Source organism: Podarcis vaucheri (genome assembly GCF_965113315.1).
Source record: "Podarcis vaucheri genome assembly, chromosome: 10".
Taxonomy (NCBI): domain Eukaryota; kingdom Metazoa; phylum Chordata; class Lepidosauria; order Squamata; family Lacertidae; genus Podarcis; species Podarcis vaucheri.
Window position 1 is genome coordinate 61,484,045 of NC_138748.1, and position 16,014 is coordinate 61,500,058.

At 45.9% G+C, this 16,014-nt stretch overlaps 1 protein-coding gene across 2 annotated transcripts in view; it reads left to right on the forward strand.

The window, feature by feature from the left end:
- Positions 1-15,520, forward strand: part of BCAT1 (branched chain amino acid transaminase 1) — a 68,703-nt gene extending 53,183 nt beyond the window's left edge. For both annotated transcript variants that reach the window (XM_082239169.1, XM_082239170.1), the window contains 4 exons: positions 3,836-3,921; positions 5,263-5,403; positions 7,743-7,817; positions 9,362-15,520. In XM_082239169.1, coding sequence (XP_082095295.1) covers positions 3,836-3,921; positions 5,263-5,403; positions 7,743-7,817; positions 9,362-9,403 — 344 coding nt within the window. In that variant the 3' untranslated portion in view covers positions 9,404-15,520. The remainder of the gene's footprint in view (positions 1-3,835; positions 3,922-5,262; positions 5,404-7,742; positions 7,818-9,361) is intronic.
- Positions 15,521-16,014: the final 494 nt, after the last annotated feature.

The following is a 16,014-nucleotide window of genomic DNA, read 5'->3' on the forward strand; positions in this document are numbered from 1 at the left end:
CATCTGCTGGTGATGGGCAAGTAAAAAAATCAAAGATTGCTTGTTTGGATAGAGTATGAAGAGATGTGTGTGCATTTTAAAAAAAATTGTTTTCAGGCTCAAGGATAGCAATGGCAGTAAACAGAAAAAATATATATCAAAAGCATAGAAAAGAAATACAAAATATAATTTTTAACCACAAAGCTATAATGGAGGTGATTCAAATGATATACAGTGGTGCCTTGGTACTCGAACGGCTTGGCTCCCAAGCAAATTGGCTCTCGAGTGCTGCAAACCCGGAAGTGAGTGTTCTTATCTAGTTCTTACAATATGGTTGTAAGTGAACTCTTAATCATCTGTAGCTGATGAAGACAGAACCCCTACCACACCCTTCTTGCTTTTGAATGATGGTGCTGGAGGAGACTCTTGAGAGTCCCATGGACTGCAAGAAGATCAAACCGATCCATTCTGAAGGAAATCAGCCCTGAGTGCTCACTGGAAGGACAGATCCCGAAGCTGAGGCTCCAGTACTTTGGCCACCTCATGAGAAGACAAGACTCCCTGGAAAAGACCCTGATGTTGGGAAAGATTGAAGGCACGAGGAGAAGGGGACGACAGAGGACGAGATGGTTGGACAGTGTTCTCAAAGCTACCAGCATGAGTTTGACCAAACTGTGGAAGGCAGTGGAAGACAGGAGTGCCTGGCGTGCTGTGGTCCATGGGGTCATGAAGAGTCAGACACGACTAAACGACTAAACAACAACAGAAACAAGAGTCACATCCATTGCTCTGCCCACTTATATACCTGACCCCACCGGCTGGCATGCATTCCCCCCCCCAAGTTGTGCATGAAGTGAATGCCGCCCTCCAGAAGAAAAAGAATATTTCCCACCGCTGTTTTAGGCCACCTGATTTCTGTGCTGTCCCCTCCAGAGTAGCGCTTATCTGCACAATGGTGAATTTTAATCAGAACATGGTGAAAACGCAGCCCACAGCTTCGCTTGCAAGGAAAAAGAAAGAGGTTTTCAACTCTAAGTGATAAAACGACACTCTGCACTTTAATGTTCTTCCTCTTTAATCTGACATTGGTGATCTCTCCTTTAATGAAAGATAAGTGAGCTTCTTATTTAGCCAAAGCTTGTAGATTGGCTTTCAAGTCGCTTCGTTGTCCTGATTCTCCACATGATTGCCTGAACAAATTGCACGATAAAGGAAGTTGGTGGAAGCTTTTGATCTGGGAACTGCAGGGTGGAAACAAGGTCCCTACCTAGCGAATCTTCCTTGGCCAAGAAAACTTAATAGCGGCATCGACACTGGCTTGGTCATGTCAGTAGAATGGAAGATGGCAGGATCCCCAAGGACATGCTCTATGGCAGCATTTCTCAACCTGTGGGTCCCCAGATGATGTTGAACTACAACTCCCATCACCCCTAGCTAGCAAGACCAGTGCTCAGGGATGATGGGAGTTGTAGTCTGGCCTCAGGCCAGTATACCTGAAGGAGCCTCTCCACCTCCATCGTTCTGCCCGGACACTGAGGTCCAGCACCAAGGGCCTTCTGGCTGTTCCCTTACTGCGAGAAGCTAAGTTACAGGGAACCAGGCAGAGGGCCTTCTCGGTGGTGGCACCCACCCTGTGGAACGCCCTCCCACCAGGTGTCAAAGAGAACAACAACTACCAGACTTTTAGAAGACATCTGAAGGCAGCCCTGTTTAGGGAAGCTTTTAATGTTTAATAGGTTATTGTATTTTAGTGTTTTATTGGAAGCCGCCCAGGGTGACTGGGGAAACCCAGCCAGATGGGCGGGGTATAAATAATAAATTATTATTATTATTAGTCCCAACATCTGGGGAACCACAGGTTGAGAAAAGCTTCTCTATGGGGAGCTGGCTTCAGGCACCAGGCCCGTTGGCAGACCAACTCGGTTTTACAAAGATGTCTGCAAAAGTGACATGAAGGCCAGCAACATCAAGGAATCCCTTTCAGATGACCGCAGTGACAAACAGGTCCTCTATCTATAGCAGTGAGCAGAGGAGAAATGGCCACTGGGAGGAGCGCAGAGAGAAGTAACGCCATGGGGCACCTGAAGCAGCACAACCAGACGCCTTCCTCTGCCCCAGCTGCAACAAAACATGTCTCTCCCATATCGGTCTGTACAGCCACAGCAGGCCCTATAACCTTCCAACAGTTTGACTTCACCCCCAAAGGCACACTCCTCCATTGTCTCTCGAGACAGACAGATGCCAATGAGAGCAATCTCCCAGCCTCTCTGGGGGTTGGCAAAATTGCCAAAGTTGTCAGTGTGAGAAGCTTCCCACGCCTCCCAAGCTGTGGGAGCACTCAGGGGCTTGTGACTTGAAGGCGCCACTTACAGAAACTAGTATTTGTATTAGTCTGTCGCAGCAGCTGGGGAATCGGTGTCTTCACTTGTTTCAGTGACCTCGTGACCATCCTCAACCACATGGTTCCAACTTGGTCACGTATATACTGGACCGGACCTCTTTCAGCCAGAGGGCCGCATTGCTTTCAAGGCAGCCTTCCAGGGGCCACATAGCAGTGGTCAGCAGGGCCTTAGGCAGAATTGGGCTAAGCAATGAATAAGAATGCTATCCCTGTACAGTATTCTGGGGTGAATGTAAACAGAGGGGGAAAGCACTACATATAAGTCAGTACAGTGGTACCTCAGGTACCACGGAGGTCCGTTCTTAACCTGAAACTGTTCTTAACCTGAAGCACCACTTTAGCTAATGGGGCCTCCCGCTGCCGCCGTACCGCTGCCACACAATTTCTGTTCTCATCCTGAGGTAAAGTTCTTAACCTGAGGTACTACTTCCAGGTTAGCAGATTCTGTAACCTGAAGTGTCTGTAACTGAAGTGTCTGTAACCTGAGGTACCACTGTAATCAGATCATTATTACAAAAGAAAAAACCTCTATGGAAAATCGTGTTTAAAAATCTCCTGCTCTCTGGCGCCATCTGGTGTTGCATGTTTATAGCGCATTCAAATCTCTGTTTCCTTACTAACGTAGCTGAGTCCTTAGTTTCTACGCACACCCATATGACCTCTCGCTGTACTCCATCCAGACAAGCAGATGACATCACAGTCCAGGGACCAATTCCAGTCAGGTGAAAACGCCAAAGAAGGAAGTGCAGCCAGGCCACTGAGGAGCGAGGCCTGGGAAGAGTCTCAAGGGTCGGACAAAGAAGCTGGGGGGGGCATATTTGGGCCCTAGGCCTGAGGTTCTCCCCCACTGCTACATGCTCTCTTGGGCAAAGGGAGGTGGGCTTAAAGGGGACTGAGCCAAGTGTATGTAAGATGGTTATTTATGTTTAACTGTAAGGAATCACCCCATGGATCTGAACTGGGTTTTTTTTTTGGGGGGGGGGTATTGGTTTATGTGTGAGTTCTTGTTTCTATTGTGTTTTTGTCTTGTATTTTATGTTATGAACCACCCTGAGACCTGCGGGTGAAGTTGTGGTATACAAATTTATTAAACAGCAATAATAAACCCTCAGAAATCTAGGAGAAAGGTGGATTGGGGTCAGATTCTGCTTGACAAACCAAGGATTTCATGGTATCACCCATCCATGCCAGAAGTCAAAATGTCTCCTCCTTCCCAATGTCTTTTTCCATTGTCATTTATTAAAAAACAGCAACACACACCTCAGTATAGAGTTGGAAAGCACCCTGAAGATCTAGCCTAACCCTCTGCAACGCAGGAATATGCAGCTGTCCCAGACAGGGATTGAACCTGTAACCTTGGTGTTATTAGCCCCACGCTCTAACTAACTGAGCTACCCAGTCATGCTTGGGCACTTGTTTGTTTCAATGCTGATCTACTGTGTTTTGTATTGACAGAAGAGGAGCTGGCGACCCCACCCCTAGACGGCATCATTCTTCCTGGCGTGACAAGACAGAGCATTTTGGATTTGGCGAGCAAGTGGGTAGGTGTCTGCTGTGTCTTTTGCTTCCAGGTTTTGACATCTAATAATAATAATAATAATAATAATAATAATTTATTTATACCTCGCCCTTCCCGGTTCAGAAAACCAGGCTCAGAGCGGCTAACAACAAATTTAAAACACTTAATTGATGCAACAAAAAACAGCATAAAATACAGTATAAAACGTGAATAACAATAAATTCAGAATTCAAAAATCAATTTAGGGGGGAAATCCATCCAATAAACATTAGATGATCACCAGGGCTGCCTAGCTAAATTAGTCCTATCTGGGCCAGTGAGGAGACCAGAGGAGAATTAGCTGTGGGATCCCAGAGCGGGTAATCTTCATAAAAAGGGGAGGAGGGGGAAGGAAGGGGAATAAAACATCAGGCTAAGTTAAAATTGAAAGCCAGGCGGAATAGCTCTGTCTTACAGGCCCTGCGGAAGGAGGTTAAATCCTGCAGGGCCCTGGTCTCATGGGACAGAGCATTCCACCAGGTCGGAGCCATCACTGAGAAGGCCCTGGCCCTGGTGGAGGATAATCTGATTTCCTTAGGGCCCGGGACCTCTAAACTATGATTATTCATGGACCTTAAGGTCCTGTGCGGGGCATACCAGGAGAGGCGGTCCCATAAATACGAGGGCCCTAAGCCACAAAATAGTGGCTAGTAGTAGTTGTCAGTCTCTTAGGCCAGGCTCCCATTCCCCCAAGCCTCCAGCACTGAAATCATGCTTGGGAAGATTAACTCCTGCCTCCCCAGTTACGATTTCCAGGAAGATCACCCCCTGCTTTAGGCTTAGGGTGGGGAGCAAAAAGACTTTTTTTCACGTCTGGATTCCAGAGGCAAAGAGGGGAATCGGTGTGTGTGTGTGCGCATGTCTGTGCAACTGCAGCATGTCCGTGGTACCTGCAGCACTTTCCCCCCAGTTTGCAAATGTGGTGTCCTCTGTTCTGAGCCGTTCTGCAAACTCAGGGAACATCTTCTGAGCTGCTGCTCAAGCTATAAGCTGTGATCCGTTTGGTGAGCAGAAGGGAGACTGCATTGCTCTCTTGCTTCCAGCAAGCAACCAAACGCTACAACAGCACAATCCCTATCAAGCTGGCCTGTAAGATTTCATGGGCGCTTTCTCATCTTGATAAGGAATTAATTAGGGGTACCTGTGGAATTTTCAACAGGTGCATTTTGGAGCCCTTCTCTATAAATAACCCTCATTAAGCGTCCATTTGGAAGCACTGTGCCGTGTTTCTATAAGTCAGCTATCCGCTTTTTCAGCAAAGGAAATGGATCTTCGTAATTTAATAATGCTTTCTTTGGCTCCTCCCCATTCTACCTTGTCACAGGGAGAATTCAAGGTGTCAGAGCGATACGTCACCATGAGCGATCTGATAGGTGCTTTGAAGGAAAATCGAGTGAAGGAGATGTTTGGTGCTGGGACAGCTTGCGTTGTGTGCCCCATATCTACAATATTATACCTTGGCGAGGTGAGGGCGAGCGTTCTCTTTTTCAGCTTCGCAAAGCAGGATTGTTGACCGTGCATCAGGGATTTCCCAAGGAGATCTGTAAAGGAATTGTAGTTGGTCTTATATTTTACTTTTCACCATCTAGCTCTCAAACTGGCTTCCTTATGGAACTTTGGAAGAACTTCAGTAAAACACTGTTAACAGCTCAGATGGGAGGCCCTGTTTCCTAACTTAGAATCTCACTGACCAGTAGGGATGTTAAGAAGGCATCGTTTACGATTCCCGCATTGGATTAGATCACCCTCATGGTCCCTTTCAACTCTACAATCTTATGATCCCATGATCTGTTCTGCCCTCTACATGCATAGCTGTCAACTTTTCCCTTTTCTTGCGAGGAATCCTATTCGGAATAAAGGAATTTCTCTTTTAAAAAGGGAAACGTTGACAACTATGCTCTACATGTGGCACGCAACACTGCTTCCACACTGCTGCAGTTCATCTTCTGCCAAAACCAACGCTCTTCATCTTGCTGTGGCAAAGTTACGTAACTTTTGACACATGTTGCACTGAGGGTTATCAGTTACAGATAGGTAGCCGTGTTGGTCTGCCATAGTCAAAATAAAAAAATTCCTTCCAGTAGCACCTTAAAGACCAACTAAGTTAGTTCTTGGTATGAGCTTTCGTGTGCATGCACACTTCTTCAGATACACTGAAACAGAAGTTGCCAGATCCTTCTATATAGTGAGAAGGTGGGGAGGGGTGTTACTCGTTAAGAGTCGTCAACAGGCTCATCTCAGCTATCTGCCAATCTCCCATTCCCACCACCCTTCTGAGTAATACCCCTCCCCACCTTCTCACTATATAGAAGGATCTGGCAACTTCTGTTTCAGTGTATCTGAAGAAGTGTGCATGCACACCAAAGCTCATACCATGAACTAACTTAGTTGGTCTTTAAGGTGCTACTGGAAGGAATTTTTTTATTTTGAGGGTTATCAGGAAGTCAGCCCTTGGGCTGTTTCCGAAGTCGTCCCATGCCAGAGAGCTGGTGTCCTCAGCTTCTTAAGACTCGAGATTACCTTTTTGTACCTTTTGCTTGTGTTGATAATTTAAATAAATAAACGAACAAACCTCCTTGGGCACCTTGGAAGAAAGGTGGCGCATAAATGCGATAGGCGTATAAATAAATCTCTTGCTATCCGAAAAAATTCTCCCTGGAGTAGAGCCCTTTGCGTGGGCTGTGGTTCCACCTGGTGTCCGAAGGCAGGAAATGCACCTTCAAGTCAAGGAAGTAGGCATTGCCGGAGTCACAGAATGCAGTGTGAGATAGTAAGTCTGCAGGCTTTAGTTTGCTAGCTGATGCAACTGCAATACTTTCTATGGAAGTTCTGGGTCAGAAAGACTCAGCAGTAATGTGCTGTCAGTTGATTGGCTGTCATCGGTTTAAAAGGGAAACCTGTCCAGCAATGAGGGGTGGTGTAGAGGAGCGTGGTCAGAGAGAGAGAGTTAGAGATCTTCCTATTTGCTTTAAGGTACTCTGTTTGACTGTATGAACTGCACATGTATTATAGCCTGTAGATATTTGTTTATGTAGCTCACAATAAATATACAGTGGTACCTTGGGTTAAGTACTTAATTTGTTCTGGAAGTCCGTCCTTAACCTGAAACTGTTCTTAACCTGAAGCACCACTTTAGCTAATGGGGCCTCACGCTGTTCTCATCCTGAAGCAAAGTTCTTAACCCGAGGTACTATTTCTGGGTTAGCGGGGTCTGTAACCTGAAGCGTATGTAACCCGAGGTACCACTGTACTGCACTGAAGAACCTGGAACTCTGAGCATTTCTGCTAAAGCGCTGCAAAGAATTTGCGACAGGCATGGCTTAGTTGTCCTAAACCCCAGTCCGTTTCCTGCCTTCATCCCGGACGGTCTTGGTTTGGTCTTGGTTTTCTGATTTTAGAACATAGAATCATAGAGTTGGAAGGGACCTTGAGAATCTTCTCGTCCAACTCCCTGCAATGCAAGAATATGCAGGGGATCTAACCTGCAACCTTGGCACGATCCATCCCCTTTTAGTTGCAAAACCTCTCACAATTATGTCCCCTTGTTTATGGAGTTAACTTCCCGCCTCTTACCAATGAATTCCCCATGTGCCTTGCAATCGGTTCCCTCTTCAGGGATGGTTTGTGTGTTTGGTACACACTCCTGCAGAGTCCTCCTGCCTTCAAAGCCAACTGCTGCCAGTTATACGTTGAGCCTCTCTGTGCCTCCCCCAGCTACACCCTCCCCCTTATATCAGCAGGAGAGGACGGGTCACGTGCATGCGTTGGCCAGCGTCTACTCACAAGTCTGTCTTTCCCCCTTAGCATTTGCACATTCCAACTATGGAAAACGGACCTCAACTAGCTACTCGTTTCTTGAACCAGCTGAGTGATATCCAAGTAAGAGTCGCGTTTATTTTCTACATCAACAATGGAAGGGAGGGATGGCTGAGTAGTTCCTTTCATGTCTAACATCCCAGTTGCAATATGTGGAAGTTAGGTCCAGCAATATCCATGGAGCGGATTCAGCTATGCTGTTTGCAACGTGGTGCAGTCTTCTTGCACAAATACACCATCTCAGAATGTGTATTTGGGAAGATTCTTCATTTTAAGGGCTCATTCATCATCCACATGTGGAAAACTACCATGTGAGAGAGATGCCATGGCAGGAGGTCTCTTTCCTGACGCAATCGCTTTCCTTGCACGGGGAGTGACAGCTCTCTGTGGGCAGAAAGATTTTGATACAAACATTCTTTCAAACAAAGTGTTCTCTCCTCGCCTCTGCCCCACACCCCTTTTCTGAAATGGTATGGTCTTTTGAGGTCAGTGACGTAGCATGGGTTGTCAGTGCCCGGGGCTGTGCAGAAGGGATGGGTCGCTGGGAGGGAAACAGACGGAGTATGCAGGCGCATTCAACTGCCTAATGGCATCTGTGTCACCCAGGAGATCTCAGCCAAAAAATAAATAAGAAAAGAGTCCTTCCATGTTCTGGAGAGGTCACTTCCTGCTGTGATCACTGTCCACTGGGGCTGTTTGGAGCTGGAGTCTTAACAACCTCGGGGGGGGGGATAGGTTCCTTGTCTCTGTTTCAAGATTAGGGCCATATTTAAACATGATAGTGAACACGCAAGCAAAAACCCAAACAGTGTTCTAAGCGCCTGGTACTTGCAAACACAATTTTTTCTTTGGAGGGGTGGTATTTTCCTCCCTGAGCTCAACCAGGCAACAAGCTGGCTGGCAGAGAGCTTCTACAATCGCCGCCACCCCGAACGCCTTCAACAGCCACCCAAGCCCAGAGTTTTAAGATCATCTAATGTCAGTTTCCAGGATACAAGCCATGCACTGGTGGGTATTTGAGCCTGGCTATACGAGCAGCATCCCCATTCTGCGCCTTAACTTTGACTTCTGTGTCAAGAGCTTCTGTGGAAGAACAAACTCCATTTGGACAAGTCCTGCTGGTTGAGTTCCTCTTGACCATTCGCATCTCACAACGTATGTGTGGTGGTGGTGTTTTTTTAAAAGAGGCACGTAAGCAGCCCAGAGGGTTACGATCAACTACCAACCATCATTTCCACGTTGTTGTTGCTCCCATGAAGCAACGAAACAAGATAAAATCCAGAGAGCTCAGCAACTCCACCATATGTTATTCTTAGATTCAGTTCCACAACTTACAGTATTTATATTTTGCATTTTCAGTCTATTTAGTAGTGGTTGTTGTTAGGAGCTTGGCCGTGCTGTGAATCTGTTCTGTGTGCTTAACATGAGTCTGTTTCACGTGTTCCTTTTGTGCCATTGTTGAATCATGTTGTATTAATTACCTTCGTTGCCTCTTAATGCTACTGATGTGTGTCCCATTGGCTGTGGTTTTCCTGCTGTTTGGGGACCCTCTCTACTTAACCCTTGTGCGGTGCTGATGCTTATAACTCTCCTTGCTTCTGTTTCAGTACGGAAGAGAAGACAGCGAGTGGGCCGTCATCGTGTCGTGAGCGGGGAAGAGCAGCGAAGGCCCAGACCTTCGGTCCACATCACAAGGCAGGCTGAAGTACCACCTGAGCGATGACCAGTTTTACCGTAGCTCCGTGTAGAGTAGTCTGTGTGTTTATCACTTTGTCCCTGGGCTGGGAGGGTGATTATTTCCACGTGACAGGGAGTGTGAACACAAACCGTTTTTGATTTTTCTACTGTGATTTTTTGCTCTAGAGTAGAAACCTGTCTTCTGGTAGAGGTGCTAGTGTAAGCAATAGACACTTCCTCCCCCCCAAACGGTTTGCTTTGTTTCGCTTGTGTCCCTGGTACAGTCGACAGGTGTGTTTTTAAAGCAAAAATGTTCTTCAACTGCTCTTCAGTGCAAGCCAAATACAACTTTACTTAACTTCTAAAGCACAGACTAGGCTGTTCCATGCAACCCAATTGCCAAATTACTCAGAGAAACCCTTTGTTGTCTCTGGAGTCTTCTCTTTGTTTCCAGCCTTGGAAGATCACAACATTGATCTTCAACATCTCTTCAAGATAGAGATGTATATTGCCTTCATTTGGGGGGTGGGGTGTTGTGAAACATTTCCCCTGGACTCAGTGGGATCTCCTTTAGTATGTTTCCTACTTCTTTGTGTTGGTCACCAAAGCCATGCCTCATAGCTGTGGATCCTTCTAAGAAAGAATAGGATCAGATTTTCCTTTGGTGCCCAATGACACCATACCTTGAGTGGATTCAGATGACCTCTTTTTTTCTCCCTCACTGAAAGTGATTTCCACAGTCATCGACACCGGCCCTACCGTTAGGCACCTTGAGGCAGCTGCCTCAAGCTGCAGGTGCTGGCAAAGAGGGTAGAGCTGTGCCTGCTAAGCTAGCCTGTTGTCTCTGTGTGCAGTTTCCTTACGAGTAGGGAAGTCACATTCAGCTGACAGTTTGTCTGCAAGGGAAGGCGGGCAGGATCTTGCCCTTCACCTCAGGCAGCAAAATGTCTTGGGCCATCTCTGTGAAGTATTGTGTGGAACTAAACTGTTGGGTGGAGCAAGGTTCCACTGCGCAATAGCTTCCCTATCCATTACAATTTTGAGCCAGTTACCAGATAATGTGGCTATCACACAGCCCAACAAACATTAAAATCCCTTTGGGCGTTCCAGTTCTGTGTAGTTTCTGCAACAGCTTGTCCCTGGAAACAAATAGCTGCAGAGTCCCATAATTCATTCCACCATCTGGCTCCCCTCCTCACCTGTAACACTGCCAAGGCCAGACAAGTTGAAGAGGGAAGCTGCTCATCTGACTACAGCCTTAGTCAACTGGAAGAGCCAACACGATGCTGTCTCAAGCATCCTGAGATGTTGGAAAGTCTCCAAACTTGAACCGCAAGGTCCACCGACCAGAGGTTGTTGCAACGTAGGGGCAGATGTACAATGGTGGCTCAGCAGCTCACCATCTTCTGTACCCCATGAGCCAAATCTGATCTACCACAGGTCGGGGATTCTAGTTTAGAATGCAAAGCCATTTGGTTCCTGCCTCTCTTAGAACAATTGGGAGACAGAAACACTTGTAGATCCCGGTCTGCTTTCTGACCATCCTGATCGAGACCATGCTGCCATCATCTCTAACATCTAACGGGCCTTCTGGAGCTGGGAGATGCAGGAGACTGAAAGAATAAAGGTTCACCTTCTGCTTTTGCACCACCCCTTCCTCTCATTTTGCACCCCTCTCCGCTTCTCCTTCTCCTGCATCTCTCCAGTACTGTCCGCATGTTCACAGCTCTGAAATTTGGATGCTTCCACCGAAATGTGGAATGTGCATGGCGGACTCAGCGCTGCTCAGTGATGCAAGCTTTGTGCAACCTCCACACAACGACATCCTCATTAAAATGCCCTTCCATCTCACCGCTCCCCCCAATCCAAACGCAATGCACATTTACCGTTTTCATTGGGCTTTTCCCATGCAGATTTCCCATGCAAACTTTCAGTGAGGATTAAACGGGAAAACAATATGAGACAGTGAGGATGAAATCATGTAGCTAGCAGCACCGAGTCTGCAGCAAACTGCCTCGTAGTGGTGTCCCTAATAGCTTTGGTTGCTTTTTTTCCTGCACCCCACAATGAATTTTCCATCTGAAAAATGAGATTCCCCCCCTCCTTTCTCACCCCTCCCTGAGTTAGCTTTAAGACATCTCTTGCCAAATCGGTTACTTATTACAGTGTTAGGGATGCTCAAATTTTGCCGTCCGGTTATCTGTTGAGCTAACATTAGCATAGTTTCACAGGGCAGCAATTGAATGGTGCAGGTAAGATAGCCAATAAAATAGTACAGAGAACTATTGCACTAATGCAGTGCTTTGGAAACTAAACTCTGCAATCCTATACCTGGTAAGTGTACATAGGACTGCAGCCTAATAAGTATATATATATGTATATTTTCCTATAAAGGGTAAGGGTGAAATTTTGGAAAACTTTTAAACTCTGCCACTTTTTTAACAGAGCCTACCTCTAACTGGTGATTTGATAAACACCTAGAAATATGCCCTGTATCTCTCCCCTTTCTGGTCTTATCACCGCCTAAAACATTCAGCAAAAGCACAGGACACAGTATTTCCTGGACTGTACCACTTTGGAATACAGGTGGTGGCAGGGAGACGGCTTGCTTAAATCCCACCCAGTGTCAGCAGTTACCTGAACAGTCTAGCACCACCCAAAAGTGAGAAGAGTTCTAGCGCAGACTTCTCCCTGACATGCTAGCTTTATGTCCAAGAGCTGTTCTTTTTTAAAATGCCAGGGGGTATTCAGGGCTTGCAGCCTGAAGTGATACGCTCCGAGCAGCGCTATACCAAGTGCTTTTAAAAGAAGTTTAAATCAGTTTGTAAGTAAAATCCCGTAAGTGGATTAGGTTGTTCAGCTGCTAGTTACAACTCCTAGGTAACAGTGAGCTGCTATTCCCATGACTGCAGTGGGACTCTCTGACCCCCTGGCATCTCAATTAAAGTAAAAGTGTCCTATTGTATCTGTGGTGATAAGTTTGCACCTTTCCCTGCAAGAGTGCAAACCCAGGGAGGCCCAGGGCCACTCAAACAGAGAACAAAATATTTTGTTTGACTTTGCTCTACGTTGGTGAGCAAGGGACTACCTATTTCTGGAGAGGGTTTTTTTTTCCTATCTGTTTTTCTATCTGCAAGGTTTTGGGGTCTTTTTAAAAGCCACTTTATTGAAGACCAGTTGAAGTTGATAGTGCCAGACCGTGTTCTCTTTAAAAGACACATGTTAAGCACAAACTCTTGTGCCATCTGTGGTAGATGTAGCACATAGATGTTTCTTCTTCTTGACACCTGAGTGTGTATTGTGCTCTGATCATTGTTCGGTTTTATTCCAAGTATTCCTAGCCACTGGGGTGGAGGGTTCCCCAGTTCCTCTCTCGTTTGACCAATGGCCGCAGCATTTGATGGGGCGCACCAGGAGTTTCGATGTTGAGCAGAGGAATAACTTGAACAAGGCCACTATCATAACTGTAGAGTGCCTTTTGACTAGAGAAGAGCATGTCCGCATTCAGCCTCGCTAACCAAGACCAAAACTTTGCCGTTTCACATAATGGGCAGAAGTGGGATCTGAGAACCCTAGTTGACGCTGCATATTCCCCTGCAAAGTGGCAGGACGGGAAGTACCGTATTTTTTGCTCTATATGACTCACTTTTTCCCTCCTAAAAAGTAAGAGGAAATGTATGTAGGTCTTATGGAGCAAATGCAGGCTGCGCAGCTATCCCAGAAGCCAGAACAGCAAGAGGGATTGCTGCTTTCGCTGCGCAGCAATCCCTCTTGCTTTTCTGGCTTCTGAGATTCAGAATTTTCTTCTTCTTGTTTTCCTCCTCCAAAAACTAGGTGCGTCTTGTGGTGTGGTGCGTCTTATAGAGCGAAAAATACGGTAATTTGCAGTGGAGAAGATGCGGACGAGGTTCGGGGGCTTAACCCTTTGCTCAAGCACTATTCCTCTGCAGTCTCTTCTCCCTGGACTGCTTTTCTGGGGGAAAGCAGCTGGCAAGAGGAGATGGAATTGCAAGGGGCTGGAAGCAACAGTCATTGCCCATTGCTGTCTTCTGGGTCATCGTCTCTGCTGCTTTGCAAGGGTAATGTGGCGGTTCGTGCCCCCAGAGACACACACTCCCACTGTGTACCACTGAATGTGTAGCTCCAGCCCAAGATACGTTCTCTCACAGAAATCCACCACGCTTACAAAATGCTCTACTTGGGATGCGAGCCTGAAGGAAATGCTGTTTACCTGAGGTGAGCCAGTCATGCAAACCTGGGATTTTGCCAGTATTAAGAAGCCCTCTTGAACAAGAATTGTGAACTCTTGCTTACCGGTTCGTGAGTGCTTCGAATGGCTCGTCCCAGTTGGATTTTGGAGACTTTCTCCCAAGTACTTACCAGCTGGTGTAGCTTGGCTTTCTTGTGAGGCCTGGCTTCCTGGCCACCTCACCTCTCTCTCCTGATAAGCACCAGGGACTCCTCTGCCCAGAAGCTAGCGTTGCAGTTCCATCCCACCACATTAGCTCCTTCTGGCGAGTATGTAGGAGACATGCCCACTTTAAATACTTTGGAAGGCAAAGGAAGTTGGCTACTTTGTGGGAAGGAGGAAGGGGTGCTCTTATCCTGAGAGACAGTGGTTTGAATCTGGTATGAATCTGTGTCCAGAAGAGATTAAATAAACGAGCCAATCTCAGGTTCACAGGAGACAGAAACCATTGATTTTTGCCAGAATGGTTGCGGAGCACCACACTGATGTTGATAAAATGTGTGTTAGATGCAATTGTTTCTTTATCCAGCTCTCCTCTGAGGGTGACTGAAGGAATAGTGTAAACTGCTGTAATAATATGAAATCGAAATAAAAGAAGTACCAAACAGGGGAGGTTTATGAAGAGGGTGAATTGTTACCTGGTAGGAAGGCGAAAGACACCTTCAGTGCACTCCTGTTATACTAGATTTTTGATGAAAATGTGGCTCAGAGTTGGGCCACTTAACACATTCCACAGAAGTGGCAGGAGGAGAGATTAGCCTTGCATTTCATTGCCTCCTGCCTCCCAGTGGGCTTTGCACAGCACCTGTTGTTAGAAGCAAGCACAATGAACTAATCTCATGATACATCATCTTTGGTTTCTGTCCATTGCTCCTCCCTATCTCCTTCTTTTAAAACAATTATGGAGTGCCTTGAATTACCTTAATGCTTTGTTGTTGCACCCTTTCATATAGTGGGGTTGTGCTTGTTGTCAGAAGTTTTTTTCCCCCTTCGTTGTTTCAGAATTTTGCTTCACCCTCACCTCTTTATTTCCAGAGTTCAGAGGCGAGTGCCTTTAACGTATGTTGCCAAAATGGCGCCAGCCGAGCTCAAGAGATGAGGTATCAGCAGGCTTAAGAGATCTCCAAGGGTTGCAGAAAGAGGGAAAACCTGGGGGTGGGGACCAAAACAGCACAGCTAGGACTGAAGTTGGTCTGTTGGCCCTAGACTTACTGACTTACTTGGGGGGGAGAGAAGGGGATGGAAAGCCAGAGGAAGATGGGAAATAGAATAGCTTATCCTGGATGATGGCTTGCAGGTTCAGTGTTATGTCCTCTGCCTTTCAGAACGGCCCCCAATAATAAATTAACGTTAGAAGAATGTTTCTGTGCATTTTGTAGAATAGCTGTAGAGGACATTGTTCACTGCGTCACCCAGGGTCCTCCGTATAAAGATCTATTTGGAAAAAAAAAATCTGTCTTGAGTTTAGCTACAGGAAGAATGTTGTTACATCAAATGAGTTTGTGTGCTTTTTGCAGTTAAACAAGGAAAATCACATTACCATGCGTGGTTCTGTATTTAATACAAATAGAGAGCCAAATTTGTGGCTTAACTCTCAGCTTCTTTTATCTGCCTTATGGCCTATGGCTAATCAGATAAAATTATTACTACTGAAAAGCAGAGACATAGCATTGAACGGCCCAGAACTACTCCTTGAGAACTACATTTGACTCTAAAGATCCATAATAGTTGCAACTGTAATGTGGATTTTCTCTCTTTTTTTCCTCCCCAACCCCCAAGCTTATAAATTAATACAATATATTGTCATAAATAGATATTCACTAGGAGGGGAAGGGGTATTTTTTTAAAAAGCATGTCATATCAGTCAGTATTCCAGCTACACTAAAGAAATATAGAACAATTCATTTAATAATCTGCATCGTCCATCTTCACTGCATGCAGGTTTTTGAAAATCAAAATATATGGAGAAAAGACTCAAAGTCTGTTATGTGTTCGCTACATTATATTGTTATTAAATATATAATAATGTGCATTTTCATTGAGGACAACACTAATAAACTCGCAGGGGAGCTTTGCAAGAGAAGCTCTCAAGAGAAACCTGTGTCTGTCATCAGACGCAGCCTTTATACCCACTAAAAGCTAGTTTTGCTCAGTTATCGCTAAGATAACACAGCTATTTGTCTAGTATAACAGCTCTGTATTGAACGTAACCAGGACATTAGACACAATTCTCAGGCATGCACCCAAGGCATCTCGTCTGTTGCCTCTTCAGCTTTCCCAAGCTACTCTTAAAAACAAGCAGTTGACGTACCCACACGGGGAAACTGCTGAACA